This window comes from Phaethon lepturus, unplaced genomic scaffold (assembly GCF_000687285.1).
Source record: "Phaethon lepturus isolate BGI_N335 unplaced genomic scaffold, ASM68728v1 scaffold5782, whole genome shotgun sequence".
NCBI classification, from domain to species: Eukaryota; Metazoa; Chordata; class Aves; order Phaethontiformes; family Phaethontidae; genus Phaethon; species Phaethon lepturus.
The window spans coordinates 77,947-101,952 of NW_010525413.1; the positions used below are offsets into that span (position 1 = coordinate 77,947).

At 33.4% G+C, this 24,006-nt stretch overlaps 1 protein-coding gene across 1 annotated transcript in view; it reads right to left on the reverse strand.

The window, feature by feature from the left end:
- Nucleotides 1–24,006, reverse strand: part of RPGRIP1L (RPGRIP1-like) — a 70,757-nt gene that overhangs the window by 33,780 nt on the left and 12,971 nt on the right. Inside the window, exons 6-16 of the mRNA XM_010282729.1 lie at nucleotides 22,019–22,124; nucleotides 18,155–18,301; nucleotides 16,911–16,984; nucleotides 12,876–13,015; nucleotides 7,920–8,026; nucleotides 7,640–7,690; nucleotides 6,217–6,396; nucleotides 5,468–5,585; nucleotides 4,389–4,841; nucleotides 2,677–2,815; nucleotides 1–323 (exon numbers count right to left, since the gene is read on the reverse strand). The exon at nucleotides 1–323 is cut by the window's left edge and continues 81 nt beyond it. Coding sequence (XP_010281031.1) covers nucleotides 1–323; nucleotides 2,677–2,815; nucleotides 4,389–4,841; nucleotides 5,468–5,585; nucleotides 6,217–6,396; nucleotides 7,640–7,690; nucleotides 7,920–8,026; nucleotides 12,876–13,015; nucleotides 16,911–16,984; nucleotides 18,155–18,301; nucleotides 22,019–22,124 — 1,838 coding nt within the window. The remainder of the gene's footprint in view (nucleotides 324–2,676; nucleotides 2,816–4,388; nucleotides 4,842–5,467; nucleotides 5,586–6,216; nucleotides 6,397–7,639; nucleotides 7,691–7,919; nucleotides 8,027–12,875; nucleotides 13,016–16,910; nucleotides 16,985–18,154; nucleotides 18,302–22,018; nucleotides 22,125–24,006) is intronic.

The window sequence follows — 24,006 nt, forward strand, 5'->3', positions numbered from 1 at the left end:
CACCTTCTTCCGTTTCACCATCATCAAATACATAAAAGGTTAAGGGTTCTGATTTTAGGTATCGGTCTAAATCTGCATTCATTGGCACTTGGAAACACATATGGTCATCTATTTGTGGATTGTTGCTGCTAGTAATGATGGGAGTATCATGGTCTGCAAAATCAAAGAACTTGTAGACAACATACGGATTTGGCTGAAGATGTTTTTTTCCGGATTGCAGACTGTTACAACATTTTATCGTAATGTGGAGTTCATTTGAATTGCCATCTGTTGAAGTGCTGACTGGGGCAGTTCTGAGTATCTGCTGCTTTAAATGAAAAAGAAGTCAAATTAAAAACATTAGAATTCTTATGTTGGCAAACTCTAAGAGCTATATAAATAGAACAAATAACTGATTATTTCAATGACACTCCAACTACTGTTTAATTTTATATGTCAAAATATTACTTGTTCTATAAATTCAATGACATCTCATTTGGGTTGTTGGTATAAGCTAAAGTTTTAAAATCGATATGTCATTTGATTATCTACAAAGCAGTGAGGATCAGAGTTTTAAGAGTGATTCATATCCTTAAAATTTTAGAAGTTTTAAAGTTAAGAATTCTGATCTTGACAGCTAGTCTGTGTCAAGAACTTTTTATAACTGTAGTCCCTTTTATATATGTACTTTTCCAATAATAAAAATTGCACTGCAGATTTCTCTAGTTTTTTTCCTCCAAAACCTTTACCTACATAAGCAATTTAGAAAAAAATTAGAAATCAGCATGTGAAGAGTAATAATAAAAGTCTGAAGTAAAATAATCAATATTATTGATATTATGTTGATATCAATATATCAATATTATTGATAATAATCAATCATAAAAATATCACAATTTTTTTTAATTACCTATCAGCCTGGCTTGCACATACTGTGGAACCCATAGCAGGCAAACGGGGAAATTCATTTTAATAAAAATTAAAGAATAAGAAGAAAACAAATAACATGACTATCTTAAATGAGTAATCCCCATCTATATTGGTCTCAAAAGGTTTTAACTTTTTACTGTAGTATGTCACAGATATTTTCCTTACTTGTACATAATTTTCTTGCTTGTGAAAGCAAGAGTTCTGCCTTCTGGTATATGGAGAAATATGTATCAACTTGATTTTGTGTGACATAATGTAAGTATTTTGACTAAATCATCCACACTGAAATAGTTAATAAGAAAACCAAACATGAAGTCCTTAATATGCAACCTCAGGACTACTATTTCTGGCTACATACAGAACTGGATAAAACATTATAGCAGTTTATGCACAGTTCATGTCTCCATGATTTCTGCCACTATACAGGACAGAAAATTTTATATGTATGTTTAACTACTGAAAGCTTAAATTTTGTAACGCACAACTGAAGCTACTTTTGCAGCTGCAGATCGACAGAACTCTTAACATAATGTAACCATCTGCTATAGCTATAGGACATTTAGTGTCTGCCATGAAACATTTCTGAAAACTGTGGTGTTCAAACAGCTCTGGAGAAGCTGTTCTTCATTTCTGCCATTGTTCCTGTTTTATTTTCTCCCATATAATCAGTATATTTCAGTTGCCATGTTTGAATTTGCAATTTTACAATAATTACAACAAAATGCTCTGTTCCACATGCCTTACCTTTCAACTGTGTTTGAATTGGTAACACAGATTAAAATAACATAATGAAAAAATACAGAAAACGAAATAACAGATTTTGGCATTTAACAATGGCCAGATTTTGAGAGTTAGTTAAAAATACCTTTCATTCTTTTAAAAAAATCAGATTTAAAGCAAATGTTACGATGTTATCAAACACGAAGTTATTCTGAAAATGCCCACACTGACCTTTAATAGAATTCATACACTAAATATACGTCTGAGATTACATCATGGAATCCATTGAGATTCTGGTATAATAAAATTTATGTTATGGAATAATATAAAACATTAAGGTTACTCCAGACTTAGAGTAATTTAAACAGCTATAGATAAAAAAAAAAATGCCTGTTAGAAATACTAAAATGTTTTAATTTATACATTTCAACCTAAATGTTTTTTTCTTAAACAATTGCTGAAGATGTCTGAAAGTCCATTTTTTTATGACCCTTACTTAAATATGATTACACAGTGCATTATATAATCAAAATTCTCTTCATTGTTCAGCTAAAACAAAAAGGGAAAAAAAAAAAGAAAAAAAAAAGAAATAATCTCAATCTCATAATACTCAAGCATTAAGAACTTTGAGACCTTTCTGAACAACCACTTCAGCTGTTATACTGTTCTGACACCCAGTTGGTTTAACATTCCTGAATATGGTACTAGAACAAAATGTTAATAGAACAAAATTTTAACAAAATCTGGCACTTCGATGTTAAGAAAATTAAGTATAATAATTTCAAATATTCTAGTGACAATTTCAGCAAAAACAAATACCTGAAGTTTAAGACTTTGTCCCTTCAGAAAAGCTATAATTCAACTGGTTCTTCATCTCTTTATATGAAAAACATTCAAGTGCAAAAGGTATTTTCCAGTTCAAGAACCTTTAACTTTAACCTTGAACATATCAAGACTTTAAGTAAAGTATTTGAACTGAAAAAGTAATTTTCAACAGTTGATTCTACCAAAACTATGCAGTACAAACCCAAACATACCTGGGATGGTTGTTCACATTTCCTAAAATTGGATGTTATATACCCCAGAGCCTTTGACCTCTCTTTGTAGAGGCTAATAGCTTGATCCATAGGAACTCGTAATCTGATCCAGTATTCTACTGTACCATAATTTTGAATTTTTCCTTTTCCTTTGACTCCTTCGGAATAAATACATAAGGGATTGCATTAATTTTCTTTTCAACAGTAATATATTGAAGTCAAAAGCTAGGAAACACCACAAATGAAACATTAGTTATCTTGTGACTATGCATGATGACAGCATTTGTGACACGAGATGTGCAGTTCCTGTTAGAAACAGAAACAACAACTCCTCTGGCTCTACATGTATGATCCAAAACATGACTATTTTTTCATATTGTAATCTGCATCCTTTACTGTCCAATCTATAGAGTGAAGTTCATTATTTTAATCTCTTTAAAACAAATAAATCTTAGGACAGTTTTGTATGTCAACAGTTGGAAATGTCCCACAAAGTGGTATGCACATTAAATTACTGGAAAAAATGCCACTTACAACGGCTTATTAAACCAGATTTTTGACAAAAGGAGGCAGTTAAAGGTCTCTGAATATACTGATCTGACAAAATACTTTCAAAAGAAAAAGTAAGCAGCACGGAATATTAAGTACTTCTTAAAAAAGGCTTGTCTGGGATATCTTAAAATTATTTTTAACAATGAATTAAATTAAAAGGAAAAAATGCACAAAACCTAAACCAACTCCCCCATAGATTATGCTACTACACAAAATATTATTACCTATCATCACCATCATTTGCACCTTTTTGATGCCTTGCGACTACTATATGAAGACCTCTGGCTTACCAGTTTAAATAGCAACCACTGTAACCATTTTTCCTTTATTTATTGATAAGGAATGAGGGGATATATATTTATGACACTGGGTCAGATACAAAGCCCTGATGTTTGATGGTCTTATAATGCAGAAATGTTTTTGTTTTTAATGTAAATTCTGCCAAACAGAGAAATTGCATAAGCAAAAGTAGACTTATTTCATTTAAATATATTACAAGACTTCACTGAAATCACTGCATGTTTCACAGCTGAAGTAGGGCCCCCTTGTTATCAGTCTCAGATGAAAGAAATTCGCATTAAATTACTAAAACACATTTAACTATATATAAAATAATAAAGCAAAATGAAAAAGAATGTCAGTCATCTTAAAATAACTTCTCTACAGTATTCACAGAGAAATTCTAACATATGAATAGTACTACACTATTCTACTAACTACTTTTCTCCATGCTCTTTTTGTATAATTCTGTTGAGTGAGGTGATACTATCTTTTATTAAATTTCTTTACATGTCTAGTAGTAACATTTCGAAGTAACCTTTATACAAGACAAAGAATCACTTGCTATTTTCAGACAAGATTCTCTAATGTAATTTCCAGCACGTCACATACTTCTAAAGTCACGTACTTCAGGATCTCTCTATTAATTCCACCTTTGTCCTCCGCCATTATTGGCAAAACTGCACCTGTTAGACCTCTCCCACAACTGGCAGTAGAATCACTGGGATATTCTGCACATCCAACAGGAAATACCATGTTGTGTAAAGCTTTTTTGTTTTCCCCCCCCTTTTGAAATAGCAATACATTAATTCATTGTAGGCCAAATACACATTACTTAATAGTCACTTACAATGCTGCATCAAACAGAATACTTTTTGCTATGTTAATTACCAACTAAATTTGCTGTGCTGTAGATCTTCCCATTGTTTCCCAAGATCTCATGGAGCTTCAGTTGACATGCAGCTACTGTTTCATAATCTGTGCCATATGCATGATGAACCTCAAGTGTGATACTGTTTTGCTGTACATAGTGCAAGAAGCAGTCATCAGCCTGCACAAGATACTGAGAAGTGAAGTCATATGATGGTGTATGCCCATAAACTACTGGGGTTGTCTGAAGTTCAAAGTCATAGAATGCATAAGTACAGAAAGTTGCAGGTTCATGGTCACCAAAAGCGTGCATAGCTCCAGAAGAGAAGGTCACTTTGCTGATATGAATTTCAAAAAGGTTCTCTCCTCTTTCTAAATGTAAAGTTTCATCAAATTCACCCACTGGATCACCTGGCAATATTTCTGGTCTGGATTTATGTGGTTTTGTACCATAGACAATATCTCTTAGTTGGGCTGCAACAAATAAAGTAAAGTAAAATAAAATAGAACTACAATATGACCATCTTGTTTAAAAATCAAATATAATTAATGACTGAGTAGAGAGGAAAAAAGCATAATTCAATTACATTAACAATGTTACTTTCTTAAAGGCATTTACAAAAAAGAAATCACACATTTAAAAATCATACATCTACTGGTCATTTAGCACACTGACAACAATCAAGCATACCTCCAAAATAAGAAAAGACACAGGTCCCTAACAATTAATAACAGATTACAAGGGAGTTAACAAGCAAAAATTCAGAAGTTTTATGCAATGATCAAAATAAGTATCACTACGCAAATGTAGCAGAGACTTAAGATACATATTTTCATAGGGTTGAACTAAATTTGCCAGGGAAAGAAAGAATACATTTGACTTTTAACCGCTGTAATATGTCAAGTGGGCAGACCTATAAGCAAAGCCCTTTACAGTTGCCCAGCCTCACAATAACCAGTGGCAAATGATGAAGAAATTGAAATACATGCTTACAGAATTAGGACATAAATCATCATGCAGTCCTTTAGTACACGGGCTGCAACTTGGAGACAAAACATGAAAATTTTTATATATATATATAAAAAAAAAATAAAAATACCTTCTAGTTTTCTGATGCGTGCAGCTCTAATATCAAGAAGATGGACATACTGTTCCAGTTTTAACTCATAGTCTTTCTGTAGACTTTCCATCTTTTGTGTCACTGCTTCTACTTCAGTCTGAAAAAAATTTGCATGTAAAAAGGACTTTTGAGGCTTGTCTGCACTGATGATGCACATGCTTTTGGCTACAAATTAAAACACAGATTTGAGGAAAGAACATTTAGAGTACACAAAGAGAGCATCCATTTTTAACTCAGCAATACAGCAATTAGTTTGAACTTAAGCAAAATATAAAAACATGATTAAGAAAAACAGACTAGCTATTATTTCAGGACAATGTTTCTAATAGTTTCTTTAATGATTTTGCTATTTTAAACTTAGATTAATTGAATGAAAAGTCAAAATATGATCTGCAATAATCCAGCACAAGAAAGTAAAAGCAGAGTGTTGTGGAAAAGAAAGCTTGCTTGATAAGTACAGTTACTATTTTTCCTGTGAGGACATGGTAAGAGCTCAGAGATAATCCCAAGAAGGCATGGTTTGAGGGCTTTGATCACTGTGAGTTAAAGACTAAAGCTGTAGTAATTTGGATCTCATGCTTTTTAAACAATACTTTCAACAACAGCAAATCTTGTGCTAGGTTACCTACAAACAGACTGACTCTGTTGCTGAATTTGCAAGTCTCTACTGCTACAAATGTTAAAAAGTTATTATCAGGTTATTTTCCATTGTGAGTAGAGTTTAGTACCTGGTAATCTTTGTTAATTTTGTGCTGCACAATTAACATATTCCTTGTCTTTTCAAGTTCTTGCACTGTTTCTGCATGTGCTAATTGCAGCTCCCGCATGGAGTGTTCTGAATCTTTGTGGCTATCACCTTCCACTTTTTCCAAAAACATAAGGTCCCCATTCTTCTGCTGCTTTCGAACCTGGAGCAAATTTGAAAAATTACTAGAACAAACTTATGCAAAATATTTGGATGTATTTGTGCCTGGTTAAGTGTAACACTGGGGTATAATTTTAGAACAACAGTGAGACAGTAAGCGTAACTTGGTAAATTTTGAGCATATGGTAACACAAAAATCAGGAATGAGGTAGACCACTAAGTGTCAGGATTGTATTCTGTAATGTAATCTCGTGATTATCAAGAACCAATTACAATGTATGAGATATTCAGAAGCAATCACTCTTGTCTATCCAATGAAAATACAAAACCCTTAATATATTTGCCTTTCACATAATTAATAATTTTGCTTCAGTGAATGTACAAAACCTGAATTATTATTCTCATATCTACATTGCTTCTGTTATTAATACTGGGATTTTAATTTTCATCTAGGGGTTTTTGTTTTGGTTTGGTTTTTGTTTTCTTTTTTTTAATCAGTATAGAATTATCATTTGCATTTCAGTAGCAGAAAAAGATTCTATTTACAGTAAACACCTCCCCAAGAAAATAAAACATAAGTCACTGGAACAGTGGAAACTTCATGCAAGCTTATTTTTTTACTGATTTCTTCCCACCACCCCTACTTCATTTTCAATTTTGCTGTAAACAATAAAATTACAACTTATGTGCAAAAGAAAAAATAGAACATTTCTGGTTTTTTTGATTTTCTTTTTTAACAAAGACAAGATGCTAAGCATTGCTGTATCGCATTTCAGAACTTCCATGCTTAAAGTACCCATAAATTACTGAATTAATGGGCAAATGTGTTTTTTAAGAAATACTATAGAAAGAACAAGATGGCATGAGAAATCATTTAACTAAGGAAAAGTAAGGTGGTTTGTTTTTTTTTTTTAAATGTTTGTGAATCTGGCCTAATTCACTTTTGATGTTATAATGAATTATCTGCATAACCCTAGATTTCATCCTGGCAATTTTTTCATCTTCCCTTCTGTTTCACTGTAACTGAAAAATGACAAAACACATAGACGAGCTTGAAGCATCAACTAGTAAAACATGCACAAATAATTCAGCCCTTGAAAATTCCAGGCATTGTGTAGAAAACATGTAACAGTCAGCCAATGGATTAAAAAAAAAAAAAAAGAAAGAAAAAGATAGAAAAAAAAAGAATAAATGCAACATATATAGAATCATAGAATTGTCTAGGTTGGAACAGACCTTAAAGATAATTTTGTTCAACTCCCATACGCTCGTTCTTTGTAAGTTACCTTTATAAGCAAGAGGGCTTCACTGAGTTCTGCCACATCAATATCACTTTCCTGAAACAGAAATACTTAATGAAAAGGTGTTATCAGACGTGAATGAATATCGACGAAATACATTCAGAATAACAAGATGCATTCTCAGTAGACGTGACATTTTGCTTGGTATCATGAATAAACAAACAGTTATATTTCTGTATTCTTTTACTTTCAAGAAGCATTTACACTATGCATAAAACATAGAATAGTGTTTTTTGCTCATATTCTAAAGAGAAATAGAGTTCACCTTGGTCAAAAACTCCATGTGATTTTTCAGTTCATCTAGTTGTTGCTTATGTTCCAAGTAGCATAACTGCAGGTCTTTGTTCTCTTGCATCAGCTTTTCCTTTTGGTCTTAATGAAGAAAAAGAACAAAATACTCTACTTAATTCAACATAAATATCAATATTATAAACTTGTTTTTTCATACTAACTTATGCATGAAAATTTCCTTTTAAAATGTAGAAGCTAATTTATTTTGTATAGGGAAATCTTTGGTATTAACAAACAGAAAGTGAGGGATAGAAAACTATTCCTCTTTGGTCTGGTATAGGTGTATGGATTAAAAAAAGCCAAACATTCTTACTTTCATTAAAAGAGGACTTATAGCATCAAAAATCTACACTTTGTGTATTTCTAAACAGAAAGATATACCAAACTAAGTTCAGCTTTCTGTTTTGGGGAAAGGGAAGGAAGAGGGGAATAGAGAGGTTATAAAACCCTGTCAGTGTGAATGACTAAACACCATTAAACTTATCAGCAGAAAGTTACACAGATATTGCACAAATACCCACTAATGCATGGCTACATCCACAATGATTTCTCAATATGATGTGACAAAAAATTTAAGGATTAGATGAAATAATTTAGTTATAACATACCTTCTTTCACATGGAAAAGCATTAAAAGCAAGCCTTTCCCAAAATCACTGAGGTTTCTAAGGAACAAAAGCACTCTCTCACTCTCCTCCCGTGGCCAAACTCCTTATTCTCTTGATAACGATGTTTCTTCTTGTTCTATTTTTTCTTGTTTTTTGAAAGTCACAAAGTTATATTCTCATACCATGTCCTTAAATACTACGAGTTCATATTTTCAGTCAGAATGATATAAATGTTAACTGTCAACCTGACGTGCAAGTATTAGCCTTTGTAATTCCCATCTGCACTCGTGGGAGTTGACTGGTAAAACATTACATACTTAGTTTACAGTATATTCTGCTGCTTTCAACGCAATAGTCCACAATATCTTTTTAATGCTGGAATCTTTTCTGTTGACCCTCAGGGCATGATGCACAACTTAGCTATTTTTAGGGAACAGCTTTTCAGTTTAGAGGCTCGAACTGAGCGGGAAACAGGTGGCTGAGATGCTAGTCTCAAGGGGTTTGAAATGCTTCAAAAATTGACATCAGGTTAGTTGTAACTTTGCAGAGTTTATATATCAAATGACATCTTCACTAAAAATGAATCGTCTGTAATGCCATTACTCCTATACAGAATAGCCTGACTTATACATGTGTTGGGATGCAACAAGAGTCACTTTCAATTCAAACACATAATCACCAGTAAGGTTTTAATTCTCTGCAGTTGTGATGAAAATGTAATGCATTTGTACAACTGAGAAGAAAATATAATTTGAAACGCTAAGGGCTAAAAATTAGAAAGCAAATAAGAAAACAATGAAAATCAGCTTTTTGAATGGGCAGAGAAGGCAGGCCATCATAAAAGATGGTGAAACACTTAGCAGCAATTAAGTCTTCTGGACTCTCCCAAATAATATATCCGAAAGACCTATATCTGTTGGGAGATATCCCACAGAGAAAAAGGACTCCTCGTGCTCATGTTGTTTCTTTTCGCTACAATATAAACTGAGATCTGAGCTGGCAATTGTCCAGGAATAAGGAAACAAGATATCCCTCCTCAAGTACTTCCATCTCATTGTGATGAATTGTTTGACAAGAGTAGCAAGCTCAGTCCACTCTTTTTTGACACGAACCCCAGTGAAGTTTTTGCACACATTTTTAATACTTGCTGCTTAAAAAGTTAACTTCAAAACTGTGAATAGTATATAGAAAGGAAACAAGCTTTTGTTCAAATTGAGGCAATTTCAACAACTTGTTGTACTGAAGTGGGCCAATCTGTCAATAGCAAAGCTCAGTCTACCTCAGTGGGCATGTTGCCTCTTCAGATTCTCAACAGGCTGTGTTTCCAGGATCCCAACCAAAGATAAAAATGCAAGACATGCTGGGAAAGAGGCAGGAAGAAAGGGAATATTTCTGCAATAGCCTTTAGGGAACAGAAGCAACAGGAGGATCCTGCCATTCAGTTTTCCCATATAACTACACTGGTTTTCATCAGGAACCACTCAAACTCTCTATTGGTTGTTTCCACTTACAATACTATCAGCACTGTTTGGAGCGCACTTGGATTGGCATTGGTGCGGCATGCTGGCTGCTGCTTAGCTTCCTTCCCCTAATTTAACCCAAAAACTGCAACAGCACCATTGGTGACCGCATCCCACAAGAACACATCATCACAACAAGATCAGGGTTTTCAGTAGCAAGGCTAGACAGTAACAGCAGAAGAAAGAGGGAAAAACACTGCCACAGCAGCTTGCATAAAAGGCTGCAGAGCCACGAGTGGAAGCAGACTACAGAGCTGCAGATAGCCCTCTGCACCTGAGGGTGCAGTGCAACAGTACTCCTCTCAGCCATAATCAAGATACACATTGTGCCAATATATGCGATCCCATTAAAAATCAGCATTTGAATAAACTTGCACAGGCGCCTTCCATATTAAATATTTCTACATATTTGCAAAACATGAAAATAATTAGCATTTTAATCAGCAAAAGCCTGACTAAAAAAGATGAAAAAGCACATACTTCCAAGACAACCGAGACCTATTTTGCTTACTACCCCATCTATCTATTACCTATCATCGTGTACAACAGCATCTATCCTTGCCAAACCCTCTATTTGTCTAGGTCCAGTTTAGGACAACAGGATTGTCGTCTTCGTTAGTCCATGGAATAAAACTGGAACAGCATTTATGCTGATTTTTTTGTGGCAGTTTTATAGACAAAAAAATATTTAGGGAGTGAAATATCATTTTTACTTGTATATGTTACATGTCAGCTTTTATTGACACAGAATAAATATTTGTCCATTAAAACAGCTGTAAAAAAACTTCAGTTAGTAAATAGTGTGCTCTGTGTAAAACAGTACTATAACTACAAACAACAAATGCAGCAAGAAATTAGATTGTATTAATGAAAAATAAAAATTATTGACATAAATATTAGCAGGTAAAGAGATACACTGTATGAATTTATGAGATAAGTGACAGCAATCTTTGCTATAGTAATTGTTTCAACTTCGATTTTATATTAGCTTATTTCACCCTTTTGGGACTTGCATGAAACAATACTGTCAGGAAGATACAATGAACATGAATCAAAGAGCTTTTGTAATTTATTGCTGAGAATCTGAGAGATATTGAAAAGACAAGAAACACAAGAATAAATGCCTAAGGGAAACGGGGCCAGGGGAAGTGTGATAAAGCATCTGCAAATACCATATTAAAAAAAAAAAAAAGCAGCAAACATAGTCACAATGTGAAATAAGTTATTCTGTTTTCTGTCTAAATGGACAGAAAAATACGATTAAAAAATTTAGATCCAGATTACATGATCACTCTAAAAGAGAAATACTGAAGGAGGACATGGAAAAAGGCAAGATGATGTTAGTCTCCTGTAGCATTAAGAATTTTTAAAGCTTCATTTATTTTAACATCTTTCTTGGTCCTGGAAAAGAAGTTTTGAAAAAAGATTCATATGCCAAACTACAAAGAGTAGACAAGACACTATTTCTACTACACTTATACTGCCTAAGTTCTGTAATAAAATCCAAGGTACATAGGCCTTGAAGGATATTACAGTATCTACTTAAGCTGCAGCAAGTTCAATTCAACAGAAATTTCAACAGAATTGTAGTGATGTGGTGATCAGGTTTATGAGTACAACAAGCTATTAAGTCCCAATCTGGGGAAGGGGTGGTAAAGACTTAACACTTAATAATAACGCCTGTAGGAAGGATACAAGATGGAAGCTGTTGCCTGATTTTCCACATTCATCTTAACCAAATAATAGTATGGCCTATAACATTTTCATGCTTTTGATACCACTTTAAGATTTGCATTGCATAAATCAAACTCTCATTAACAACTGCCTCTGACTGTCAATATGTCATAACTTCATATTTTTGTAGCTTAAGCCATCTTATTTATTTCAGTATCACTTAAGGCTAATTTTGCAAACACTTGCTGTGGTCAAATAAAATGTTTAAATATTTCAGCTGGTATTTGAAGTCAGTAGAGCTACTCAGAATCTTAATGGTAAGCACATGCTGAACTCAAGCAATAATCATAAGAATTATTCACAAATTGGCCCACTCGATTCTATTAGGTTGTCCACAGAAATACATCTTTTAAAAATACACATTTGAAGAATCAACTCTAAAAACATTTAGTTTACTTCCTGCCAGTACTCTTATTTGTAAACTTCATGCTGCCACAATATATCACAGTATTGAGATTAAAAAAAAAAAAAAAAAAAAATATTGCAAGGTCTTAAAGATCCACTAAGAAGTTGTCCTACGGCATGGGAAAAAGGCATATGAAATAATCTGTTCAGTAGATTAGAAGAGAACTGTATTATTGTAAATGTACACAGCTGTAAATAAAAATTAGCATATACTGAGAATATTAAAAAATTATGAATTCACAAAGTTGAAAGACAGTCAACCATCTTCAAGGGCCTATACAGGCTTCATGTAACTTTGTACAGTAAATAAAATTAGAATAGTCATTTATAATTTGAGAGGGACTGTCAGATGGTCTTGTTTTGCATAAGAATTATCAATGTAGAAGAGAGGACAAATACAGAATAAAGAGTAAATATTAACCCAACAGATGAAGAATGAAGGCAGCTGGAGTTACATGATCCTAATTCAGCACGTAACCTGTATTGGGTCAATTTTGGTACTTAATAGCTAGTCATAACATAAGCCTATTGTTCAAATGTACACTTAAAAGGCAACTCTGGAATCACCAACAACAGAAACTACACTTTTCTGGGCAATATACCTGAACTGCAACACAGGAGAATCTCACATCATGACAAAATGATAGTTATTTCAGAAATATACCTCTTTCTACTTTGATCTTGTCAAGGATTTCATTTTTGTCTGCTAAATCAGATTTGATAGCATTCTCTAGTTTAGCAATTTGCAGTTTCAGCTGCTGTTCCTTTAATATCCATTGCTGTTCATGGGTCATACTGAAGACACTGTAATAAAACATGTGGCATGTGAAAAACTTTTAGGAATCGGCTTCAACAGAAAATAATAAAGAAAAAAGCTTTTAGTGGCACAAAGACCACTGTCATCATGTCTTAGGAATTAAGTAAACATATGCTGGTCTGCTGCTGTTGAAACCAAGGCGCCTTTCTCAGGCTGCGGTTAAAAAACATGAAAGAGTTTGTGGGATGAGCAAAGGAACTGGCCTTAATTTAGAGCTCCAAAGTCAGAAAAGTTGGCAGCATGCAACATTTGTGGGACTAGAAACGGAATTCAGATGCCTATCCCAGAGTAATCCACAACTCCAAACCTCAGCAACTGACAACTGACAAAACCATTCTTTCCGCATACAAAACCTCTTAATGTAGAGAACTGGGATCACCCACCTGATTTCTTTTAAATCTGTGAAACATGCAGAGCCTAAAGTCAGTTGCCCTTTCAAAGAAATGTTGACCACAAAGTGACAACAGTTTTCTCATACTGTAAAACAACAATTCTGATACTGATTAAGAAGCACATATAAAGTAATCTTTCTCCTACTTTAAGAAATAAAAAACAGAGATGGGCAAAGAAATTAGAATAACTATTTTGCCTGTAACACATTATTTACTTGTAAACTACCAATCTATGTGCAATAAGGATTGCATGGACACAGAACCAGAACTGCTGAAACCACAACAAAATGTTTAACTCAGATTGAAACAAAATTAACTATGTTATATAATTTACAGCATAATTCCCAGTAGATAAAAAGACAATGCAATGTAATGTGCTTTCATATAATTAAGACAGTGAGTACTATGGTCTTTGTATTATTATTATTCAATACTTGTATTCTTATTGACTGGAAAAGTGTCCTTCATCTTAATCAATCATAAATCGGTTCATTGACTTTTGTATTCTGTGAAAACTCAGAAATTGTAGAGGTTTTTTTTAAACAAGAGTCTGTTCCTCAACTCTTCACTTTGTTGAAGGTCACTATTAAAAAAGTTATTTTTCACATATATAAATGTATTAAAAAAATCTTCTGGTATCTATCTATCTATTTATCAATCTCTCTCTCCCAGAGATCTATGTAACAAAAGCTTCAGCCAAGAAAACATAGAGAATAAGAAAGAAATATCACAAAAGGGACAGCCCACATAGCTTTGAAGACTGTACATGCTGACTGAAAGAGAACTGCCTGTTTTGATGGCTATGACCACATAAAGCGGTTTTAAGTACATATAAGTGCATTTATATCTAATGTATTTGAAGAATGACCTTTATATTACCAAAAAAAAAAAAAGCTTAAATTGTAGACTCTAAAGTATATAGCGTGAGTTTATATTCTTGATTTGTGATCTTCATAAAAAGTTCTACCTGTATTTTGTCTTTTTCTCATACTATATCTATCTCGCTTACTATACAGTTCTCTAGGCATATACCATCTTCTAGTGTGATAGACTGTCTTTTATAGGATGCATGAAATTAAGCAATGCCTCTAAGTCCTACAGCAATATATACTTCACCTTGCTATAATTCCGAAGACAATATGCAGTGAATATAATGCATGGAACCCACAAACATTTCTATAATACTGCATAGGTAGAGAAGACACACAGTGTGTTCTATATTGCTTAGATTTACCACTCTTCAGAGTTTGATTCGCTTCCATAAGGAAAGAATAAATCTTAGCAAGAGAAGATATCAAATACCCTTAGTTTTCACACTTCTGAAAATGTTTTGACGTTTTAATGACCGTCACATCTGGTTCTATGTGCATTCATTATCTTTAGGTACAATTACTTCACATAAAGATGTAGCTACACATCACCGCAGTTTTTTGAAAGACTATGCTGCCAGAAAAATCCTTACAGTTACTATGATAGTAATTCAGAATTTAGATGTTTAAATGAAGAACAATTTAGAATGCAGAATATAATGCTAATGTTTACTTCAGTTTGAATTGAGTCCACTTCTGTTGCTTTCTTCCTTTGAATTTTAAGATTACTTCTACTTGAATTCATGTGGAATTTCTTTCACATTTACTGTATTTCACTGGAGTTGGAGCCATCTGGGTAACTATAAATGGTCAACCACATCTGGCACTGTTTCCTCTGGAGGGAGTTTAAGCATTGCTAGACTTGCATTACAAGGTCATATGAAAACAATTCCTCCAAACCTTTTATCCAAATGAATTGTTTTCTTGGATACTGACTAAATAATAAGAGTCAACTGACAAATTCATACTTGTTCTTTGTAAACTTTTCAGATCCAGCTTTGCAGTTTTGGCTTTGGCAAAATTCCCATCAACTTCAAATGAATTTCCAAAAAAATAACATTAGCAAAGAATGGGTTTACCCCCTTTTCCTCCATTAAAAAAAGAAATAAATATTTACTAATTATCTGGCACCTGTGGACATTGGCCTATCCACTGCTAGCAACAGGTAAGCTGTAGTAAAGTTGCATTGTTCAAATGGGCAACAGGAGAAGTTGGCTATTACACTGTACTTATATGGAAATGGATGATCCATTTCTCTTTCTAATTTCTTGTTACCTATGTAGTAACAGGGCATGATGAAACATGAATCAAAGTTTAAATGGGAGTATATGAAAAGACAGTTCATTTTAGGGAAAAGAAAAGCCATATTGTAGATTACTGGGTTATGAGAGTACCATATTTAAATTTATCTAGTTAAACATCTTTTTAAGCTATCCCACTATGATTTAAATAGAACAGAAAATTATAAGCCAAGATTGTAAGTTGATTTGTTAGTAAGAGTTATTTCTCTGCATAATGATAGAGTAGAAAAAAAATCATAATCAGAAATATTTATACCATTATCAGACTTTGGAGGAATCTACAATGAACTTAAGTGAGAGACAACTGCCCAGCTGCCCCAATACAAAACTCTAAATATTGTGATTATACAACTGTCAGATCTCAGATGTAAAAAAAAAAAAAATTTAAGCTATTTTTATTCTGAGTTTTTTACTATAATTCTAATTTCACCATAGAAAGTACAAAAAGTATACTAAATATTGTACAAATACTATAAACAGCATTTGATATGAGTCGCATTGTCTTTACTCATTGGTCATTTTTTTGACAGACATCACACTGACAAACCAAATAAATTTTAAGAGGATGTAAAATTTTGATATGAGAAAAGACTTCAAGCATTTTATCTACTTTCTGAGGCAATTATTAGCTCTAGGAGATTTCTCTTATTTTCTAACCCTCTTCAGTGTAAAAGACCACATGGTTTCACAAGGAAGGAAAAGTTCATTTGAAGGTCATTCCTTTGAGATGCTTGTGTCAATTGACTACAGTTACTTCTTTTCTGTACCAGAGAATTTCTGAACCATATCTGGCAATGTATTTTCATTGTAAGCACTGCTGATACAATTTATACAATTTATTATGTATTGGAACCTTTGTAAGTATTTACATGAGCCTATACAAAAACTTCAAGCAGAACCAGTACAAGTGAAATGGTAGCTATTATCAAAACAAACCACCCCTCAAAAATAAACACTGGAGAAGCTGTCAAATACCACACTTCATATAAGTCCCCCTGAGAAGTGCTGGAAGAACTTGCACAAAAAATTCAAATGTGACTTTTCCCCAAATAAAGTAAAATAACATCAAATAAACCCAAAGGAATATATGCCTACCTAGATGCATTCTTCTTTCAACCATAACCCTAAAGAAAAAATTTACTAGAAATTCAAATAAGAACTTTTTGCATTGATGTTCAAAGTAAAGTGACTTCTACTTATTTTTAATTAGATTTTTTTAAAAGAAGTCATCTGCTATTTCAAGAGTTTTAGAACAAGTATGGAAGCTGCTCTGTTTCAACAGAACAGATGAAATACAGACAGAACACCATAAATGCTTACCTGTTATATAGCTTATCATAGTTTTCCTTCAAGAGTTCCTTCTCTTTTTCTAGATCATTTATTCTTTCCTGTAACTAAAATGAAGATGGAAGTTTCAAGCAATGCACAGCACAAAAGGAAAGTACAATGATTGTGTAAAGACAATTAGTTAATAATTTGTAGGCATAGTCAGGCTTTTATTTGTTCTTTTAATACAACGGCCTCTTAAAAGCTTCAAAATAACACCTTTTTTCACCACGTGGATTTACATTTTGCCCAGACCATCACTTTCATGTTGTTTATATGAAGCCGAGACTAACATGTCACAGTTGAACAACAGTATCTAATCACATTCTGCCTTATGCAACAAAAAATATGTCTATAGCATTAAAAATACCTTTTGTTCCAGTGAGTGTTAGTATTAGCTAGTTAATGGCTCCTGTAAATATTTTTTTTATTGACCTTACTAAAACAACAAGTCCTTACTTTCAAAATACTCAATAAAGCAGGATATGGTTTTAAAGATACAAGATACTTTAACCCAGAAGATATACCCTATATGCATTACAATAGTTTAAAGGTTTGGAGGAAATATCTATGAGGTAGTCTTGGTAAACTTGGTTCATGTAAAATACATTCAAAACAGGTAAACCAGGTGGTAAAACTAAACTTAAGTTGCTACAAAATGAAAGAAAAACCAAGCAGAGTTTGTAGACACTTAGTCCTCACGTATTGAAGAGAATGAGGAATAAAACACTTTTTAGGCCTATATCTGGGTGACTGTTAGTGATAACAATTGCCTCGGAGAGACAGTAGACAAAGAAATAGAAGTGGCTGAATCAACTGCTGAGTCAGATGTAATACTACACTACACTGTAACTAAATCAGGTTGAAATAATACTAAAAAACTAGCAATATGTGATCAATAAATCAAGTAGTATTTTTTTCTGGTTAACAAACCACTTGCTTAGTATCAGAATTGACATGAACTCCTATGCTTTAGCCTCAAATATTGTCCAAACACTGGTGCAATGATTAAGTGCATGGGGACCAGGTACAGTTCATGATTCTATGAAATGCTAGCAGCAGCCACAAGATTTTCTTTTTTATGGGATAAAAGTATACATATTACCAGGTCAGTCTTCTACATGTGTTTGAAAGGTCTATTCACAGCTGCACAATTACACTGTATCGCATCATTAACTTTTCCCTTATCTACGTGTACTATCTAAAGCAGATTCTATCTCTCTTGAACACAATCTCACCTCCTCTGTCCTTCGGTTTGAAATAGTCACTGATTGCAATTCTTTTTCAAGATGGATGCACTTTAACCGCTCCTCTTTAAGCTGTAAATTTAGTTCATCACCTTTTGCTATTAAAGCATCATGGCTGGTCTTCAAGTTCCTTTGGCTCTATGAAAAGGAAGGAAGGAAAATCAAGAAAAAAAATAAATCGCACTTAGTAGAATGTTACAGCATTCTGCATGTTCAACCAGCAGTCTCTCATGGCAGTATTTAATATATATTCTCAATGTGGTCAACAGGAGACACTCTTGAACTGAGTAACTGCAAGCAACTTTCATTACCCATGGCCAGGAGAAGGTGGCATTCTTGTTGCTCTTATGAACATTAAACCCTCAGTTCAGTCACGATGAAAACAACCAAGAAATACATCTGTTGAGCAATTAAAAGATTTTGCTGTGGTTACAGTGGTTAGACATGCTGACCAAAAACACTGCAGTAGCAAGCAAAAACGAATGTTGACCAGAGTTATGTTAATCACAGAACTTGCCACAGCTCTGTTAACCCTTAATTGTAGATATGTAATTGTTCCATAACCCTAATGCACTCAGTTCTATTTCCCTGCTAGCAGTAATTTCATGAGGGACTTATGATTTCTTTTACATTTTGATTTACTTCAACGGATTATATTGAGACACATTTAACTAATTTTAATATTAAACTGAGGATGCTGATAGAACCTCTATTTTGAGAATATTAGTTAGTATTATACACTGTGCATTCTACAATGCTTTAATAAAGCCTCATTCATTAAGAATTTCAACATAAACCACATTCAAAGTATGATTTGAAACAAAACAGCCCAAAAGCCAATCTTCTGTTTAATAAAATGATTCTATGAAAATCTATGTCAAATACATGCAAGAGTATAATGTTTAATGATTGTAGGCAGAAAAAAAGCTGCTTTTTCTCCATATAATATTCCTACAAAGCAGTTAAATGGAGAAGCTGAATGTGAATCCTGCACAAACTCTTTAGGTTCACATGCAGTCTGATTATCTTAGAAAAAAAGAAAAAACCCACAGCAAATCCAGTCACCAACCTGATCTTCAGCTTCTCATATTTCTCCATAGCAAAAATATCATGGAGAATAAATAATATTAGCAGTCAGTCTTATTTCAGAGAGATAAAGAAGCATATTATTCATCAATTTTTAACAGTCTTTCTTCAGTGCTCCTCTTGTTCTGTCCTATATCTGTGAACTGCATTTCAATAACTTCAAAAAACGACACCTTAAAAATTATTCTTTTACACTCTTTTCATTTCTCTCCAAATTTCTTTCCTTTCTCCTCAACATAAGAATCCCTACAGTCTCTAACCCTTCCACTGTGCAAGTGAACTCATCTTTTCTTCCCCACCTCTCAGATTCAATTTTTTCATGAAGTTGTTTTCCATTTCAATAACTTGCATCACTTCAACCTACTACATAAGAAGAAAAAAAAAAAAACCCCACTGCACCTTGGCAAAGCTTCCTTTCATATATCATTTCACCCTTATCTCTTTCCTTCGTTTCCAGAAGAGATGAAATCAAATTCAACAATCATATTTATTCTACTGAACCATCTTATTAAAAGCACTAAAAATAGCCTCCTAAAAAATCTCCTTGCTTCAACTTCTTTCTAATCCTTCAGTGTCTCTGCTACTCTCCTGACTGTTTTGGATTAACTTTCCTCATTAATTTTAACGGGACTAGGACTTCACCCTCATTATTATTATTTTTTTTTCCTCCTCCAAAATGCATTCTTTACCTGGATATTCTTCTATATCCGAGTGCTCTGTCAGCACTCTTTTTCCATTATGCACAAACTGTTTTCTATCCTGCTCTCCCTAGAATAACCCAAGACTGAGGTCACAGCAACAACTGGGATGATGATTTCAGTTTAATATTTCTAGTCTGGAATTTTATTTCTTTGGGAAACATGCCTTGATATTGTTGTCAGTTAGAAATAACTCATTTAAAGAAAATTAATATATGCCTCCTAGAAATATGGCACAAATAAACATAAACTGCTCTCACCTACAGTTGTGAGATTGTTGTACCAATTGCTCAAGAGAATAATTAACACTCTATAGTATTTTAAGTTGTAGCTGCACAGGTTAGCATATTTCATATTACAAATCATGAAATCCTGAATGTACAGTCTGTAATTAAAGCAAATAAATATCCCAGTTGTATCCCATACATAATCCAACCAGTTTCAGGGTCCTTTGTTCTTCTAAGCAGATTTCATCATTCCTTCATTCAACTGGCTACGTTAAAATTCTTTTTTAACAGAACTGTCCTGTAAACCTTTGTTAGCAAGCTCAACTTCAATACCATTAGATGGAGCAGGATTATAGGCTCTCATCATTCTCTGGTTTCACATTCTGGGCTGAGTCAAGTTCAAAGATGAACATGGAGGAATTATATGGGTTTCAATTGCTAGAAGCTTAAAGTAAATGATAAATAACTCAATAGTAACAAAAATAATCAAGATAAACATAAAAACCCCACTAAAATCTGCTCTGCTGAGAAGTACTTCGTACGCCACCTAAACTAGAAATTTTGGATTTTACAGTTATTCACATTTAGTAGACATGTTTCAAACATTCAAATGATTGGAAATGGGAAAACCATTGTAACCATTATCTTGTTAAAAAAAAAAAGACAGAAAACACACTCATCCTTTTCAAAAATGCAGCTTTCACTGTGAATATGAGAAACAAGGTCTTCAAATACCAATTTGAATCCTATGCATGTGTTTCTATTCAGCTGCTGCCAAGATAGAGGCATAAGTACTTGATGTTTGCTGTAAATTACCAAAAAGTCACATATGATTTAAAATGGAACAGTTTACTTACTGCTTTCTATTTAAGAACACAAAAAACCATGTGAAACCCCTGGAATTTACACCTACATAGTCCAGTCTGTGAAAAATTAGGAAGTGCTGCTTTGGTAGAAAAGATACAGGTATGAGACTGAGGCAGGGAAGTGAAGCAAAGTAGAGCAAAATGTAGCAGAACAACACGGGGGAAAAAGGAATGGAACAAAAATCTGATGGCACAAGTGTTATTTAGCATGCTAAAACAGCAAGAAGCGGGCAGCAGTAAGAATTTGCAAGGGTATCTGCTACTTCCACCTCATAAGGCTAGGATACTTTACAAAGCTCTATTGCATGTAGGATTCGTACTCACAGGAACTCTCCCATTTCTAAGCTATTATCATACTACCACTGTCTGTATACACATGTGGTTCTGCAAATAGAGAAACAGCAGCAGAAAAATGCTGTGTAACTAAAACCTATATGGAATCTATGATGCAGTTGCATATTCTGGTGATATTTTCATAAAACTGCTCTTTTTATAAAGTAAATCTATTACTCACAGTAGCCCTCCAAAATAATTCCCATGAATCTATGAACACAAATTAAGTCCTAATGTCAGAACTCTAAACAGCCAAACCTCTCCAACTTTATCAAAGACTGATAAAGTGAGGGGGATCTGGTACTCCTTCTCTAGCAAATCAGTACATTTAAGTCAAAGCCCTCTTTTTAAATGATCAGGAATCTCTTTAGATAGCCAGACAACTCAGTTCATTCTCCAAAATCTGCCTGGGATGGCTTTGCAGATAAAATATTTAAGACTTGCTAGACCCTTCTGGGAAAAAAAAAAAATTAAGACTAAAAACCATACACATTTGGAGTAGCTTGGGCACAATGTATTGGTTTGTGGTTTTGTTTTCATGTACTCAGCATTGACTCAGAATCAAGAACTGTGTATATTTATTTTCCATTTATGCATGCTTATGTGACAAGAGTAAAGGAATGTTACTGACCAAATTGCAATTACCTCTTGAAGCTGGAGAAGTTTTCCTTCCATTGCTGAAAGAGCATTGCTTTTCTCAACCAGCTGTTTATGGACCTTGATCATTTCCACATTGTCCCGAATGTTTAACCTTCAAAATTGTATTAAAAATAAATGCATCATAAGCTTAAATATACAAAATGAATTATCTTATTATTTTTGTCTTGAGAAGTTGAAATCCTTGGCTAATCAGCTGTCTATTACACATTTGGGAGAAGATTTAGTGTGTAGTAACCAAATTAATTTCCTCTTCTATAGTCTATATTACGGAATTTAGGTAAATAAACATTCTACCGCATGATGACATAGCAGCTTCAAACAATACATATACGTATTTGTTTATCATATTAAACTATATATGACAGGAAGATAAAACAGCCCTATACCTAAAGAGATTATTTGTTTTCCATTCACTTCTTTTCCACCCTCCAAAGTATTTGGTGCCAGTAGATTACCATTTTATGGAGTTTCCTCTTAGAGTTTAAACCTATCAAATACTGCTACAAAAAAGTGATTTAGCACTTTATATTGTAACACTTTAAGGATGGCATTCAAACAAGCTGCAGGTGTGTCTTAGCTGCATGAAAATCACTTAATATCCATGTAGATGTTCTATATTTTTACAATTCTAAGATTAATTTGAGAACATACTGTTTAATAGAAGGGATGTTTAAAATAATTCAAAATTTAAATAAATATTCATTTCTGATGTTTTCCCGTACTTCAAATAGCGAAACTAAACCCCATTATTTTCACAGCTTCTTCAAGTATGGAAAAGAAACTAACTCTGATTTGTATTAGTATAAAATATAGTAAAATCAGAATAAATCTTTAGCATTTGAAAAGGTAATTTCTCTTCCAATATTTATTTATTTTAGACATATCAGAGGAATTGTCACAATGCCATGCTGGAGCAAAAAAATGGACTACAAAGCTCACACATCTGTAAACCAGCTGAGTATGTGAAATACTTTTCTTTTATTCTGTAAAGTATCAAAGCCTATTGTGTTTTGGCATTGCCCAGTTAATTGTCCTTACACAGAAGATAAACACACTCACAAACCTGAGATCTTCTGCAAGAAACAGCCCTAATGCAATGCTAAAACTATCATGTGTCTAAAACATGTTATCTACATAAATTTAAGTTGTGGTGAGTATAGACAGCAGCACTGTCTCATGCTAGCTATTTAAAAGCTAATGTAGTGGCACGTTTTTATTAATCTTGTTCCACACATCAAACAAAAGGCTCTGATGCCTTCAAAGGCTTTTTCTTTCTCTTCCCCCCCTTCCCCCTTCTTTTTTAAGCAGGAGGCTTTTTTTCCCTTTTTTTCTTTTTAAGTAGAAAAAGGAGCAGATGATAGTGAAATTTATGATGTACAGATGTAAACCCCATGGCTCCTGACAATCAACATTAAGTATTTTTTCAACCATGAATGAAACAGCATTTCATTTGAACAGGTATGGGGTACTGATATTATGAAGTAAATTATTGAAATTCATAAGTCAAAAATTGCTTTTTATTTGGATCATTTCAATTCTTACAATTTTAAGAGCATTTATCTCATGAAGTTTCTAGCTACAGAAAGCATGTGCCACTAATTTCTTATTAGTGCATTACGTCAATCACAATCTCAGCTCTCATTATACGCTACAGCAAGAAAATTATTTCTCTACAGTAGTTCTATAATATTTTGTTTATTTATTTAAATAAAATATGTCTAAGAAATGTCCAGTGTATTTAGGCTCATGACAAGGAGCTTGCTGTTGAAGAACAAAATCATTTCAGATTTTCTGGGCAAGGCAAAGTTAATTGAGGAATATTATGTTGGGAAGATTTATTTTTCTATAAATGAAGTCACAAGACAGTAGAATAGAGTAGAAATTAATTATCTACACAGCTTTCTCCCTCTCAGGTAGTCGATGTATTCTGCTACCAGAACATCTGCCCAGGTATTCTGATGTAATTTAAAAAT